The following is a 16,614-nucleotide window of genomic DNA, read 5'->3' as shown; positions in this document are numbered from 1 at the left end:
AAGGATGAAACTTACAATGACAGCTCACGAGCATGGAACACACACAGCCAGGTGCTGTGAGTTTCTGTCACCCCACAGCACCTTAGGAGGTGGTTCCTGCTCTTATCTTCATTTTACAGATAAGGAAGCTGAGGCATGGGATGGTTAGTCATTTGCCCTCATCATACAGCTAAAAAGGAATCACGCGGGAGCTCAGTCTCATGCCTGATTCTGCAGCTCTTGTAAAGAATCCCGGCCTGTGTTGCTTCTTTCTAGCCCAAATGTCTTCACCCCATCAAAATCCCATCGCCTTTTTCCTCTCTCTGTGAAAGTGCACACGACACTATTTTGTGACTGTGTGTTTAAGTCTATATTCTTTTAAAATGTTGAGCCCTTCAGAGGTCATGAGTAACCCTTGGTGTGCCTAATGTCTGTCTATCACTTCCTGGTGCCAGTGGGCCTTCGGTATTTGTTGAATGAATGACGAAAGGATGGATGGATGGTATTCAAATCTATCCGGGCTTTATGTTTAGACCACAGAGAGCCTGCGAGAGTTTAGCGATGAGAGAAATTATCTTTATAATGTTTGTACACTAACTGGAGGCTTCTCTGGAATTTTCTGATGTGCTAGGTCCTCCAGAGAGCCTGGGCCACAGATGGTGTGTTCTGAAGAGACAAAACTGAAGGCGTGGTCTCTTGTACAAATTCTGAAATTGCTGCTATTTTTTAGATTAGCCACATATTGAGTTGTCAGATGTAGCAAATAAAAGATGCACAGCTAAATTTCATTGTCAGATAAACAACAAATAATTATTTAGGATAAGTATATGCCATGCAATATGTGGGATACACTTATGCTAATATGTGGGATATACTTATGCTAAAAATTGTGTTGTTGTTTATTTGAAATTCAAATTTAACTGGGCATCTTACATTTTGTTTGATAATTTTATTGAAGGCTTTGTGTGGCAATATTTGCCACACAGGCTGTCACTTTAGGCCTGTCTATAACTGATTTCAGCCTTCTTAGTATTGGGCAGGGACTTCTGACCTTAGATATCACCCCATCCAAGCTGCTCCCTAGTACATAAAGCTCCAAGACAGGGCAGGGCTGGAGCAGGGCCAGATCTCGGCTCTCCAGACCCAGAGCAGCATGGGAGCAGCACAGCCCACTGGGGACATGGCTGTCTTTACCCCCCTACAAATTTAACTTTAAAATTCACAGCCCAGGAGCATCAGATTCTAACTGTTCTGGGCCAGGATGCCACAGGACCGGCGAGGCCAAGCCGGGCACTGAGACTGCATCTAAGGGAGGAGGGTCTGGTGGCCCCCGTATCACAAGCCATCACAATTACACTTCTGTTGTTTTGTGTTTACCCGTCCTCTGAAAGGCCTGCCAAGGTCACCTCTGATAACCATGCTTTGAAGATTTCCTTCTGAAAGCATTTTCCATTCCTTTCTCTGTAGAGGTGGCGCTTAGGGGAGATTTATATAACAGTCACCTCCTTAGCAGGAACAGGTGGAGACCTAAAGGCCACCCCACTCCTTAGAGCAGCTCTGCTCTGGGAGCAGGATGGAGACTGTCGGGAAGGCAAGGCCCTCTGAGGCCCCTGGGGGGTGTCATCCCATTGTCCACAATGGCCCGGACCACCTGGAACACCCCACATCACACTCAGCCACCACATGCCACATGGTGCCCCAACACTGCAGGGCAGGGACTCCGAGCCTGGGGCACCCTTCTGAATTCAGAGAGTGCTTAATCCCACAGCCACGATCGATTGTAACCATCACGCGCGGTGCACTCCAATGCTCGAAGCACTGCTCTTAATTTTAGGAAGTTCAAAAATACCAAACTATAGCAGACACTCATATACCCACTGACCAGAATAGGCCATTTATAATATTTCATCATGTCTGCCTTGTCTTTCCTTATAAGAAACGACTGCAGATGAAATCGGTCTCCTTTGTTCCATCTTCCCCTTTCCCAGAGGCAGCCACGATCGCAAGTCTGGCTTCTCAATCCACGTTGGTACTTTTACTAAAATTTGTATAAATCCATGCATAGTACATGGTAATATTATGCATGCATGTTTTTTATTTCAAGAATGAATTTATTTTGTGACTTGCCTTTTTCCCCTAGAAAGCATTTTTCATCCAGTGTTAAGAACCTCCCAGCAGCCCCCTTCTATGAGCTGTCTTTATTATTTTCCCTGTTTTTAACTGAGAACCCTCTGCCTCAGAGAGGTTAAGAAGCGGGCCTAGATCACACCAGGAGGCAATGTTGGCCCTGGGGCTAAATCTTATCATGCCCTCAGGATTCTTGACTGATGGTCCTAGGATTCATTCATTCACCAAATATTTTTTGAGTGTCTGCTCTAGTCTAGGCATTGGGGATACTGTGATACTGTGGAAGATCCCTGCCTTCTGAAAAGTGTAGGCAGAAAAATACAGCCTTCTTTCTTCGACAAGCCAACAAGTGTTTCTGTTTTCTTTTTCTTTTTTTGAGACAGGGTCTCGCTGGTGCCCAGACTGGAGTGCAGTGGTGCCATCATACCTCACTACAGCCACGATGTCCTGGGCTCAGGTGATCCTCCCACATCAACCTCCCTAGTAGCTGGGACCATAAGTGTACACCACCACACCCCGCTAATTTTTTTTATATTTTGTAGAGATGGAGTCTCACTACATTAGCCAGACTGATCTTAAACTCGTAGCCTCAAGCAATCCTCCCACCTTGGCCTCCCAAAGTGCTGGGATTGCAGGCATGAGTCACCGCACCCGGCCAACAAATTTTTTTTGTTGTTGTTGTTTGTTTGTTTTTAATCTTGACATGAACATCTCCTCCGATAGGGAATCAAGGCCACCATCGCCCCCCAGGTCACCTCGTGTTGTCCTGGTTGCCAGCGTCTAACTCAGCAACAGGAGACTAGTTTTCTAGTTCTGCCCCCTTAAGCCACTCTCTCTTCTGCACAGTAGCTTTTCTAGGGTTTAAGGTTAGGATCACACCCCCCAAATCTGAGTCAAAACCTCATCCAAGAGTCCCATTCTCTGAAGGCCGGTGGCCACCCCTGCCCACTGGTGTGAGAAAGCCCAGCTGCTCGTTTCCAGCAGTGGCGTGCCACCAAAAGGCCATCTTTAAAAGTGGCTAAAAGTAGACTGGAGCTGGTCGGGCGGGCTTTGAGAGTGACATTCTCTCACCACCTGCTTCCAGGATGACCTCAGCCAACACCCCTTGTGCTGACCACAAGCCAGATCCTCATCAAATTTTCGTAACTTCCAAATGTTGGAATTGAGACTGACTTTTTGTTTTCGAGTCATGGAATTCTGCTGTTTGAAGTTATTTTTGTATTTTTATTTTTATTTTTTTGAGACAGAGTCTCGCTCTGGAGTCAGGCTGGAGTGCAGTGGCACGATCTCAGCTCACTGCAAGTTCCGCCTCCTGGGTTTACGCCATTCTCCTGCCTCAGCCTCCGGAGTAGCTGGGACTACAGGCGCCCACCACCACGCCTGGTTAATTTTTTGTATTTTTAGTAGAGGTGGGGTTTCACTGTGTTAGCCAGGATGGTTGAAGTTGTTTTTATGTCTAACTCAGCACTTTCCATTTAGAACCTGTTTTACAAAGAAAAATATATCAAAACAAAATAAAACCAACAAACTTGAGACGGATGGAGCAACAGGGCTGACCGGCTTTGGAGCACCTCTCAGCCGCCTGTCTCAGCATACGGTGGGGGCACGGGCGGCCATCTGCTGACAACTAAAAACGAGTATCTAGTTATCGATCACACAAAAAGCACATGACTAGAAATGCCGTGTTCCTGATTTCCTCACTTTAGCTTAAGCAGCTGGATAAGAGATGCATGTAATACTCTCCTACAAGGACGACAGAGGGAAGGAATACTGGTTGGTAATTGTTGTGTAACTGTTTGGGGCCATGCTTTCTTATACATGATCTTATTCACTGCTTGCAACAATCTCGCTGGTTGGACTGCATTCTCTTCATCGTTTACAGAAGGGAAATTGAGGCAAGTCGGTGAGTCACTCACCCAAGCCCCACTGTATGTGGATTCACCCCGAGCCTTTCTGACACCAGAACCCACCCTCGTTTCCCACGCTCCGAGACAGCAGAATCCATCCAACATTGACCATCCTCTCTGGCAGTTCTGAGCTCCCACCACAGGTGCAGGGCAAAGGGGACTCCCCATGAGGCCTGTCCCACGTCTGGGAGCTCCAGGATTGGGGTTTATGAAGTACCGCCTGTGGGGAACCCTCCTGCTGATTTCATATTCATTAATTCCGCATGCTTTTACTTGTCACTTTTTTTGTATGTTAAGGATGGGGCTGAGGGAGTTTGTGATGAGTAGACCATATCCTTGCCTTCAAGAGTTCTCTGTCTAATGGGAAGTGGACATCCAGTTATGCACACCATCCTGACTCCTTTCTGGAACAGAAGTCCGGGGTGTGGTCGGCAGAATGATGCCCCCACCAAGGATGTCCACATCCTAACCCCTAGAACCTGTGGACGGGTTACCGTTCATGGCCAAAGGGACTTTGCAGGTGTGATTAAGTTAAGGATTTTGAGATGGTAGGAGTGGCCTGGATTAGCCAGGGGAGCTCAGTGTCATCACAAGGGCCCTTATAAGAGTGAGGCTGGAAGATGAGAAAGAGAGATTGGAAGATGAGAGAGAGAGATTGGAAGATGCTACACTGCTGGCTTTGAAGATGGAGGAAGGGGCCATGAGCCCAGTCATGAGCCCAGGAATGTGGGCGGCCTCTAGAAGCTGGGAAAGAGGAGAAAACAGATTGTCCCCTAGTGCCTCCAGAAGGAGTGCAGCTCTGCCAACGCTTCGATTTTAGTCTAGTGAGGTCTCTGAAACTGTATGATAAATTAGTGCTGTTTTCAGCCACTGTGCTTGTGGTAATTAGTCACAGCAGCAACAGGAAACTGACATGCAAAGGTATTAAATAAATACCTGCAGGGAGGCAGAGAAGTGAGGGGTGCAGAGGCTGGAGGGCATCACCCTGACCTGTTTGGCAGGAGTGTTTGGAATACAGGTGCCGTGTGCCGCCTGGCAGGAGCTCATCGGAAGCAGGTGCTCAAGGGCCACCTGATGACCCGGTTGGCGGGAGTCCTACAAAAGGATCTGTCCAGATTCCCTCCCTCTTTCCCCAGTGATTTGGATGAAAATACTCATCTCATTCACATTTGCTCTAAAGAGAGGAGAGAGATGGGACATATGCCCAGAGAGCTCCATGGGGTGGAAGAGTGGATCAGATCCCATGCGTGGAGTCCAGGGAGCCATCTGTCTAAGCACCCAGCAGCATGGGCCTGGTGAGGGAGGAGAGACAAGAAGCAATGAGTGGGAAGGGACGGGAACTCTGGTTAATTCCGGGGAATCTGGCAGGGGTCATGGGGGGATGTGGGGGCAGAACAAACCCCCTTGTCACACCCAAGAGGAAGAAAGCACAGCTTCCCACACTGAGCCTGCTTTCCAAGAGGCCACCAGCAAATGTTGGTGACTTTACCTTAGCCTGGGAGGCCTTCTGTTGTGGACAGGCTGGGCAAAGGCACTGATGATGTCACCTGGGGAAGGGGAAGCCGCCCATTAGGCTGGCATGTGTCTGATTCACCCGCACCCCATCTGACCTGCAATTCTTTTATTTCCACTTAAAATTGTATTTTTAGCCTAAAAAAACTATTGTAATATTCTTGTCTGCATTGGTCATCATATTTAATTTAAATATATTAATAGAATATGTTATACATATAAGAAGTACTTATATAAAAATGTACCCCTCGAGGGGTGAACACAGCATGGTAACCTGCAGCCCCCACTCGGAAATTGCGCCTGGCCTGCCCTGAGCCCCATAACAGTCCCTTCTAGTCACTGCACTGTCAAGGTCAACAACTGCCTTGCTCCATCCCCTCAAGGACAGCACCATGTTAGGAATATAGGTGCCGAGTGCCTCCTGGCAGGAGCCCATCAGAAGCAGACGCTCAAGGGCCACCTGGTGACCTGGTAATGGTCATCCTTTAAGAAGAGGCCACTGAGACTCAAGGCAGGCCAGAGAGCTTCTGAGCTGCAGCTGCCCAGGCACCCGTGTGCCTCTCATGTTCCAGGAGCCTGACCCTGAAGCCCATGGGGCTGCATGCGGAGCAGAGAGTGCCTGGGCTCATAGTCGGACACTCCTGGCGCTCAGCCCTGACACCACCACAGATTAGTGCTATGTCCTCGACCTCTGCTTATCCATCTGTAAAATGGGGTTGCAGTAGTAGCCTCCGCCAGGATGGTTGAATGATTGAGAATATTTTAATATCTCTAGCACAGCCCCTGACCATAGCAGGAGCTCCACGCAGAATACTGTCTCATGCAGTGCTTGGTAACTGTGCATCCAACGCAGGCATCACTGTGTCGTGTTCATTCACTCAGGTTCCCTTCAAAAGAAACATTGATTATGGGCCAAATAGGTGTCAGTGCCAGCCCGGGAATGCAGATGCACATTCTGCCTCTGGAGAGGGCCTGGGAAGCCTGGATGTGGGCCTCCTGGGCTGGGGCAGGGAGGGGCCTCCTCTTCACTGCTGTGTCCAGGATCACCCCCTCCCTTGGAGCACCTCACCTCCCACCTGAAGTCTGAGCAGCAGAGAACCTTTAAAAACAGAGATGGGAAGTTCTGATCCATGAATACAAACATTCTGGCGTCCCGTGTGCAGTGGTGTGCGGCGCAGGCGGTGGGAATTAGGGTCACTCTTCTGGGGTATTTGTTCCTATCCACCAGAAGGTATACAGTGTTCATACTCATCGACTCAGAAATTGTGTGTCTGGGAGTCTGCCCTAATAAATAACAATGTGTGTACAAGGATGCATGTACATGCTAAAGGATGTACAAGGATGTTGATCAGTGTATTATTTTTCATAGGAAAAGTGGAAATTGCTAAATCTCCAACTCTAGGGCAGTGGTTACATTTTGGCTTATGTTCGTGATAGAATAATACACAACTGTTAAAATGGAATTTTGATGGTCATTTTGAAACATGGATTAAAAAACACATTTAAATGTGTTTTCGCTCACCCTCTCTCTCTCTCTCTCACATACACACACACACACATACACACACACACAGAGGAAAAAAGATTGGAAATAAAAACCATCAAAATGTTAGCAGTGATCATGTGGTGGGATCATGATTCTCGTTTTTTTATCCTGTTTTGTGTTTTCTTAGTGTTCTATGCTAAGCATATATTATTTTTAAAATTAGAAGAGGAATGAAGGTATTTTACAACCCATATTGTCATGGAGGAGCCTGGCATTGGGGGAGGGGAATGGCTGGAGGGGTTGCTGTGAGTCCTAGTGAGTCACCAGCTAGCTGTTGGGTGAGTTCCTTGATGCTTTCATAGTAGCGTGGGCATGACAACGTCTGCCTCAACAGGCTGCTGTGAACACTAATTTTTTATAGATTACCATATGCACCATCAATTATAAAACCATGAAAGCAAAGCCCTGTTTTGCAGGTGCAGTAGAAGTTGTAGCTTCATGTGGGGCTGTTTGGCCAGGCCACTTCCCTTTCGGAGGGCACATCTACCCAAGCTCCCATGGCCCTGGATAATTGTCTCTCTCTCTCCTTCTTTGCAGCTGCCCATGATGGGAGGAGCTTTCATGGACTCGCCCAACGAGGACTTCAGCACCGAGTACTCCCTGTTTAACTCCTCTGCCAATGTCCACGCAGCTGCCAACGGCCAGGGCCAGCCGGAAGATCCTCCTCGGTCCTCCAACGACGCCGTCTTGCTATGGATTGCCATCATAGCCACGCTGGGGAACATCGTGGTGGTGGGTGTGGTGTACGCCTTCACCTTCTGAGGACGGCGCACCCTCCACCACCATGGGGTGAGGCTTGGCACGTAGCTCTGACTTGCTGTTGGCCTTTGGCTGCTCTCATGTTCTAGAACCAGGAGTTTTGACCAGAGGCAGCAGCCATCCTTCTGGAATTTCCCCCCAACAGCCCTGATTTCAAATATCCCACGTTGTGGTCAAGCTGAGTCAGAAGACATGGAAGTATGAGCCTCCCACCCCTAGAGGCATGATGGGGCAAGGCCTTCAGAGGGCAGGTTGGGGATCCTTGAAACTACATTCCAGGAACAGGAGACTAGATGGAACAGCTAGTTAGGTTTAAAACATAGGCACGGTTTGATGGTCGCTTGCTGGTGGTAAATAATCACTCGTGTGTCTTGTTTTTATGCAAACTTATCGAACCTAGGGTGTGGGGTGCTGGGGCAGGAGCGACCCTCAGGACTTCAGTGTTCCCGACCCAATTCTGGTTTAACATTCAGTCCCTTGGCCACCTAGTAGGGCCATTGGATGTTCCTAATTTGACTTTGAAATGGCACCTTTGTCACGAGACACCCGGTCCCTTCCAAGACCCAAGTGCATCCGGAGACCCAGGGATGGGAGGTTACTGGTCATAGGGTGGGGTTTCTGGGAGTGTTGTTAGTGGTTTTTATCTCCTGGCTGGACTTTCTCTTCTTTTTAAGAAGAGGAGGGGAGAGGATGGGAGAGGATGTCTTTAACAGCTAGATCTGCCAGGCAGTGGACTCTTCAGGCCACCCACGTGAGGACACTCTTTCTTCTCTGAGGAATCGTGGAATTTTAAAGATGAACAAGATTCATGTCCACTGAATTATTCAATGCATGGGTCAGAGAGGGGGGTGATTTGCCTGTGGTCACCAGGCACGTTCGTGGAGGAGTCGGGACAGGAAGATGTGTCCTCTCTGTTTCAGCTCACTGCTCTCTCTCACTGCTCAGCTCACTGCTCTCTCTGCCCCAACTAAGCACTTCCCTGAGGAGGTTGCTGAGAAGCTGCCCTGGGGAGAATGTCCAGGCATCTTGAAGGTGGATGCAAGATTGGCAGGCTGCTCAGTCACCCGTCCTTTACACTCAGTGTGGATACCATGCATTCTCCTGCAGCGTGAAAGTGCTTCTGCCCAAGCCACTTCCTTAAATTCTCAAAAATCAGCATCTGGGGTCCTGGCAAACAAGGAAGCTTCCAAGTAAAAACCAGAAAGAAGGGCACACTTTTCTTTCTTCCTTAGGAAATCTTATTGCACAGGACCGACCCCCAGCCCCACACCTTCCCAAGGCAGCCTCCCTGTGCAGATAGAGTGAGAAAGGTCCCAGAAGGGGGCTCACTCACCTCTAGGCCCAGAGAGGCTTTCTCCTCACTTTGTACACTGCAAAAAAAAAAAAAAAAAAAAAAAGAGAAAAATTGTGTCAATAACACCCTCTGTGGTAGAGAAACTTTAAAAGCTGGTTAGGAAGCTCGCGTGTAGGTTTAGGGACAATTACAAGAAAGCTGGACTTTTCACTCTGGTCTCAGGAGAAATGAGCGTTCTTGACGACAGGCAAAGGGACGTCTTAGGTGTCCAGAAGCAGCATTCTTCCCTGGAAGCCGCCATGGTAATAGGATTCCTAGCTTGGCTCCAGACAGTGCCTGCTCATGGCTGCCAGTTCCTACTGATCACATCCGTCACTGCCGCCGTTTATCATCTGCCAGTGCGTCAGCTTAAGGGGAGGTCACGAGTGCAAAGAACCTGACTTTGGCATTAAGGGAGAAGGGACACAGACCACCTGCCTGGAATTCCTGGAATCACTGACAGGGTGGAGGCTGGGCTGGGGAGTTAGCCACGGCGTGCGTGGGTGGCTGTGTCTCCAGCAAGTCTCTCTCCATCAAACCCCAGGTCTGCTCCATAAGCAAGATCTTTAACAGATGGATGTCTCCATGAGAAAACCCAAGGCGAGAAGCCCAGAGCCAAGGCGGGGTTGCGTGATGTCCTCATGGAGTCACTCTGCCTCACATGCTCAGATCTTCCCTTCTGGCCCCACATCCCCAGGAGGGCCTGACCCCTGTAAAGATGCAGGAGGCAGCTGCCTGGCTTCCAAATGGCCCGTGGAGATGGCAGTCGAGAGAGGAGGTTCTGTGTTTGCTGCGGCAACGGGAGGAGAAGGCAATGGCAGGAGAAAAGGATGGCTTCTAGCCCTGAAGAGGACTCCAGCATCCCAGGAACTGGGCGCTTCCGGCTGCAGGAGTTTTCCCTATGGAGGCCCCTCAGCCTCCAAGCCCTTAACATAAATGTCAGTTAAATTCAGTTTTCAAGCTTCTCTCGCTTTTCAGTATCAGAGTGGTAGATGGTCCAGGGCATTGGAGACCTCGACCACTCTGCATTGCAGATTACAGTGACTTCCTTGGGGTTGCTCCATCTTGGTCTCCTATGGTTTCTTTATCAACTTTGTTTACCACCATCTCTCAAACAACAATGAAGATAGATGCGCCCGTTAGTGTCTGATTAAGGAGCAAAGGATGGATTTCCGGCCAGAGCGAGCTGCACTCTCCCTCCTGCCTCAGCGGGGGTCCGTCTTAGCAGTTCGGAAAGGGGAGAAAGATGCCGGTCCTCACTGCTTGAATTATGTGTCCAGGTGCCGCTAGACTTGCATGCACACTAACTCCTTACAATCACCACACAGCATCATCGCCCCAGTGCACAGATAGGAACCAGAGGCTCAGAGGAATGAAGTCGCCTTCCTGAGGTCACACAGCACGAAAGTGACAAGCTAGGATTTGAACCTGGGAAGTTGGGCTCTAAAGCCAGGCTCTTTCTGCCACACAGTACTGCCTTCTGTGACTGGATGACACCTCCAGGGCACATTTACACCAGGCCCTGAATCTGCAGAGGCTGCTTCTCAAGATGCCCGCCATGGTGTGGCCTGGGCCAGCTCTGGCTTCCACAGGTCCCTGACCGCCCTCAGAGTGGAATATGCTCAACCTCCTGCCCAATGCTCTCTCTCTGCCCAGATTTCAGGGGTACCGGTCCCGAAGGCATGCCCGCTTCTTTGAGCTCAGGTCTCCTTGGAAGTCTCCGGTGAAGTTCCCAGAGACTGGTTTTCTTGGGATGCAGGCAGAAAGGGGACCCTCCCTGGCCAACACCCAGGACCCCAACAGAAGCACCCACACATAGAAAGAGGCTCACAGCAGCCAGGAGTGCAGAGTCAGAGTCCTGGGACCATCTTGTTCTGCAAGGTGACAGGGGAGAGGGATCACCCCTTGTTCAGTCTCTAGCTGGGACCTCTGTACTGGCTTCTCCCTTGATGGGGTTGCCTGTTAAATAGCTGTGCCTCAGAGAAAGTGTCCTGCATTTTCTGGAATGTTCTCTGTGCTTGCCCTTCTGTGTGCCCCTCCATTGCTCCTCTACAAGCAATTAGGTGATTCAAAAGAGCAACTTAGGCTGGGCACAGTGGCTCATGCCTGTAATCCCAACACTTTGGGAGGCCGAGGCGGGCAGGGACAGGAGTTCAAGATCAGCCTGGCCAACATGGTGAAACCCCGTCTCTACAAAAAAAAAAAAAAAAATACAAAAATTAACCAGACATGGTGGCATATGCCTGTAATCCCAGTTACTCAGGAGGCTGAGACGGGAGAATTGTTTGAACCAGGAGGCAGAGGCTGCAGTGAGCTGAGATCGTGCCACTGCACTCCAGTCTGGGCAACAGAACGAGACTCTGTCTCAAAAAAAAAAAAAAAAAAAAAGAGCAACTTGCTGCTTTGTGAGGTTGTGAGCGGCCACCACTGGAAGTCTTTGAGAAGTGGCCAGACACCACTGTAGCCAGGCCTGTCTTAAGAGGACTTGTGCCTCCAGGGACCCAGGCAGGCAGGATGATGGCGCAGCTCTTCCTACTCCGAGACAATGCTGTCCTTCCCCTTTCCCATGAAGTCAAGGTCAAGAAGCAAATAAGACTCCCTGCTCCACTCTACCCCCAAGAGAGAAATGATTCTCTCTCCTTTCAGATCCCCCAGGATCTGAGGGAGAAAGGCTGGGAGGAGGGGCAGCAGCACTTCGCTGGAAAGGCGGCAGACGCTTTTCCAGCCCCGGTTCAGCTGGAAGGCTTGGAGGCCGGCCAGAGCACTCTGGCATATCCTGGAGTGGGTCCCTGGAGACTGAAGAGGCTCGGTGGAGTCTGTCTGTTGTCAGCGCTGCTGCCTGATCCCTGCAAGACAAATGGCACTTTCCTTCTTCAGAAGCATGATCTGCCTTTGTTATTAGCAGTAATATTATTACCAGTTATTATTCTTGCTGATGTCAGTTTTGCATATCTTTTTGTTGCTCTATTTGTGTTTCATTTACTTTTCAAATTGCCCCTGGGGGCAGGAATGAAGATGCAGAGAGATGCACATTAATTACTGTCGCATTTTTCTGTGGAGAAAACTGAGGCCAGAGCCGATTGCTCACAGCTAAGGAGCTGTGATTCAGACCCAGTTCTGTCAGCTCTAGAGGCACCTGCATCCGTGCCCACCAGGGTGATCCCCCTGGGATGGACCATCTCTGGATATGGGGCCTCGGAGACTGGGGTTGAGGTTTGGTCCTGAAGAGCTTGTAGCCAGATTGCCATGTTCAAGTGTAAGTCCAGGAAAGGGGCAGGCAGCAGTGCACATGGATTTATCAGTTTCAGAACCTCGCAGTGATAAGAGGCTTTACAGAGCATCTAATTGAGACCTTTAATTTTGGGGGGAGAGCAGCTGAGGCCACATGGAGAATTAGTGGAGAGCTGACAAGAGTCTGGGCGCCTGGCCCAGGGGTCCGTGGTCCAGCATGTTGTGCATTCAGTGGGAAGCAAAGGGCTTGCCCAGGATTGCCTGCCCGAGCCCCGAGGTGGCTTGTACTCACTGCAGCTGCCACCGGCCCCCTTTGCTTCATCCTGGCAGATGCCCAGTGATTGTCCCTGAGCAAGTCCCAGGGTTGGGCTGAGCTGCTGTGACAGGGAGGCCCAGGGAGCTCTGCTCAGGGAGCCAAAGGGAACAGTCAGAGCCTGAATGTTCTATGTTCACCTGCCCCAGCCCCTCCCACCCTGGCCCATTCCACAGGCCCCTGACCATGGTCACTCCCTGAGAGGGATGGAGGAGACGGTGGTTGAACTGAGTGCTGAGAACCCAGAGGGACAGAGTCCACAACTTCCAAACAGGAAAAGGGACCTCTCTGAAAAATCTGGATAACCAGAATTATCACAGCATCCACACATTCCCAGTGCGTCCTTCTGAGATCAGACCTTGAGCATTTACTGGGTTTCTTTTTGAGGAGGAGGGAAAGTGACAAAGGACAAAGCAATGCAACCCATCATGACTGAAGACGATAAAAGACTCCCTGGAGCGAGAAAACAGTTACTGCCAGAAGCAGAATGGAAGAGCCAAAAAGTACACAAAATTGACTCCATAAATTTTGAAATAAAAGTGTGTGGTGTGTTCTGAGTCACTGTAGAAGCCATGCGTTTATTATCAAGATAGAAAATAAAAGCAGAGAATGACGTGGCCATTGGTCCTTGGAGAGGCTGCACAGGCGGTGCGGTCCCCGGGGGGTTCCGGATGCTGGTCTTCTGACTGTGGCGGCCGCCTCACCCCTGCCCAGATGGCTCCATCCAGACATCTGGTAAGGTCGTCATCTGCTCCTGGATCCTTTTTCAAGCTGGTTTCCTGCCTCCCCAAGAGGAGATTTGAGCCCCATTCTGCCTTGGAAATAAATCCTGACAGTTGTGCACAGCATATTTGCAGGGAATTTGCAGGCCTTGGTTATTGGGAGAACCAGAGCCCACTCCACACCGAGCCCCGTCCATGTGGCTGAGCAACACCCCTGTGTCCCCTGTATCTGTCTCACTGGCTTGCTTTCTGCCAGTTTCTTAAAGAACCACACCCTTACCGCGTTTGCCGTTCGAAGCATTGTCCCAACAGTGCAGATGGTCCTGACAAGGGCTCTATACGCTGGCAGAAGGGAGCTTCCAACCTTTTAACCTGAGGAAACTGAGTCTCTGAGAGGCTTGGGAGTGTTGCCAGGTGGAGCTTCTCAGAAGACAGGGGTCTTGAGCCCAGGACACCTAACTATCGAGTTTTCACTAGGAGACTTAGTGGTGACTTTCATGAGGCCGGTCGTTCTCAAGGAAGGGCTAGGGGCCATCAGCAATGTCTGGAGACCTTTTTGATTCTCACAGCTTGGTGGGGACTGCTGCTGGCATCTCATGGGTGGAGGGCAGGGATGCCACCGAACATCCTACAATGCACAGGGCAGCCCCCCACAAATAAGAATTACCCAGCCCCAAAATGCCAACAGTGCCGAGGTCAGGGAACCCTGCCCTGGACCATCCTATCTCTGATTCCAAAACGATGCGTGCTTTCCACTTTTCCCCATTTGTGAGTCATTGAATAAATCAAAGCTCTTCTGAGCAGCAGCAGTGATCATGGTCACTGCCATGAGTTCAAATAATGCCAGCGGAGGACAGTGATCTGGAACTCCCAGCATGTCATATGGGTCTCTTAGAAATCCATGTGACTGTTTCCACCATCTTGGGCATTTGTGGGGACCCCCAGACTGAAGGCAGAAAACCCTACAAAGTGGATGGGAGTGTGGGGCTGGATTTTTCCCCACCCCTAACTTTGTGTCTCTGGGATCTCCAGGGACCTGGCCCCTCACCAGTGCCTCTGAGGCGCATGCTTGGGGAAGAGCTTAGGAATGGGATGGGCGTGGGAGTGCTGGGTAGCAACCTTTGAGCAAATCTGCATCTTATTTCTGACCTTTTTCCACGTGCTCAGTCCTATTTCCGCCAGTTGAAGGCATACTAATATTCTTTATACTATTTAATCTTTTGCAGAAACCTTATTATTGTAACTTGCTGCTCTCCGGATACCAGTTCTTCGTGCCGAGAGCATCGGAAATGTTTCTGTGTCTTACTGATGTTTTCATGATCAACTTGTAAATGTAAGCAATTGACTTCATAAAAGGTATTTTAACTATTCTTGGACCTTTGCTACCCAAGCACCTGGTTTCACCATGCGATCACTCACTTTTCTACAGTGAAGACTCTTTCTTAATGTAGGATTTCGATGTGCTCTTTTGATTAAAAATATCTAACCTTAAAAGATGTAAAAATGTATCTGTGAAATCTTCTCACTTTGTTAGCATTGTTGCTGTTGTCGTTTTCTATTATGATCATTGAAGAGAGAAAAGAAGAAAACATGAACACCTCTGTGTCTGGTTCTCATCTGTGCTTTATATAAAGTAGACAATCTACTCAGCTTTAAAAGGTTCAGCCCCAGTGTCACCTTCATTCTGATGCTTTTCCTGCCCCACTGGGGCAGGACAGGTCCCCTGTTCCCTATCCCCTCCTGATCCCACTCCATCATCACACCTGTAGCAAATCGAATCGCAAAGCTACATTCAATTTTCCCAACTATCTGAGTCATCTAAGAGCAAAGTTTATCTTATTCAACACGTTATCCCCACCACCCAGCATAGTGCCTGGCTCCTAGCAAACACCCGCTATTCTGTGAATGAGTGAATGATACCTGAATGACCAGCCCAGTACATTTCAACACTACGAGGAACATGGACCATATCATTTTCTTTATTAGTTCACTGACAGTAACAAACATTTGTATAGCACTTATGAGATGTTTGGTGTAGCTCTGAGCTCTTTCCACACATGTTAACTCGCTTAATCCTCATTTTACAAATGAGGAGTCTGAGGCATGCAGAGGTTTCTTGCCCAAGGCCATGTAACTGGTGAACCAGGACTGAAACCTGATTCTGGGTCAGTCCTGGGCTTAGGCCTTAAGAAGCTTCTTTTTGGTTCTGGCTTTGGAACCCTGAGAATGCAAGCAAGGCTAGCCTGCTGGATGAGGAGAGACTACAGCCTGGCCATTCCCAGCCTGCCAACAGCCCAACAGATAACTGAGTCAAGGGAGGGATTAGAGCAAGAAGGTGTTCCATAATGTCAAGAGGTGCATGGACTTTGTAGGCAGCAACTAAAGAGATCACTGAGGGCTGCCTAGAGGAGGCAAGACTTAACTTGGCATGGAATCTGCAGAAGCAGGTGCACAGCAGAGGGTGCATGGGGGTCGGGCTAGAAGGCCAGGCTGGATGAAGGTCAAGGCAGCAGTGGAGCTGAGGCTGCTGAGGATGAAGGGATACAGCCAGCGGGAAGGGGCCTTGAATGTCAGGGTGGGCGCCATGGTGGGCCATAGGCCACCATTGGCCATAGGGAAGCAGGGCTGGTTCTCAAGTAGAGAGCGCTGCAGTTTCTGGAGCAGGGAGGCAGCAAGAGAACTGGGAAAGGGCTCTTGATTTTTCCCCTCGAACCTGCCCCTCTGGCATCTTCCCTAGCTCACTGGATGGCACCTCCGCCCTGCACCCATCGCTGATAGGCTAGGGTCTCCCTCCCAGTCGTGTGCCTTGCAAAGATGGCAGAGGCTTTCACATGGCCCAAAGGACTGCGTTCTCAAGACTGATAAGCATCATTCTGAAATAGCAAAAATGGCTAGCAGCAAGGTTTTTCAAGAAAAGGAGGCATCCCCGGTCCAATGCTGCTGAATTTACTTCTCAAGAAGCTACAGCCAGTCCAGCCCAGGCCACAACATGTCGCTTGGTTCCTGCCCCACCCTCCCTGCTAACATTTAATTGAATTTTTGGTTTTACCAGTCAGGATTGTAAACACATACATCCTCATGCAATGTGCCTGTTCCTAGTCAACCCTGGTATTGTAAGGGTATGGGAAGATTTCCTGGAACAGAATGCCCATCTGTAATGTGGGGCGTGTAAAGAAATAAAGGTT

General features: G+C 49.6%; 1 protein-coding gene and 1 long non-coding RNA gene across 17 annotated transcripts in view; both read left to right on the top strand.

Moving 5' to 3' along the window:
• Nucleotides 1–14,933, top strand: part of LOC126959717 (uncharacterized) — a 459,264-nt gene extending 444,331 nt beyond the window's left edge. For all 13 annotated transcript variants that reach the window (XR_007727615.1, XR_007727614.1, XR_007727613.1 and 10 more), the window contains exon 2: nt 11,461–14,933. This is a non-coding gene — a long non-coding RNA (uncharacterized LOC126959717). The remainder of the gene's footprint in view (nt 1–11,460) is intronic.
• The window catches only part of C7H14orf132 (chromosome 7 C14orf132 homolog), a 48,435-nt gene extending 33,502 nt beyond the window's left edge, over nt 1–14,933 (top strand). For 3 of the 4 annotated variants that reach the window (XM_050799210.1, XM_050799214.1, XM_050799213.1), the window contains one exon: nt 7,609–8,197. In XM_050799210.1, the coding sequence (XP_050655167.1) occupies nt 7,615–7,833 (219 nt within the window). In that variant the 5' untranslated portion in view covers nt 7,609–7,614 and the 3' untranslated portion in view covers nt 7,834–8,197. Of the gene's footprint in view, nt 1–7,608; nt 8,198–14,655 lie in introns of those variants that run through there. The other variant, XM_050799209.1, reaches the window with a different exon arrangement.
• Nucleotides 14,934–16,614: the final 1,681 nt, after the last annotated feature.

The sequence above is a fragment of the Macaca thibetana genome, chromosome 7, assembly GCF_024542745.1.
Source record: "Macaca thibetana thibetana isolate TM-01 chromosome 7, ASM2454274v1, whole genome shotgun sequence".
Taxonomy (NCBI): Eukaryota; Metazoa; Chordata; class Mammalia; order Primates; family Cercopithecidae; genus Macaca; species Macaca thibetana.
The sequence above is the reverse complement of the archived record's forward strand: the minus strand, read 5'-3'. Positions and strand labels throughout refer to the sequence as shown.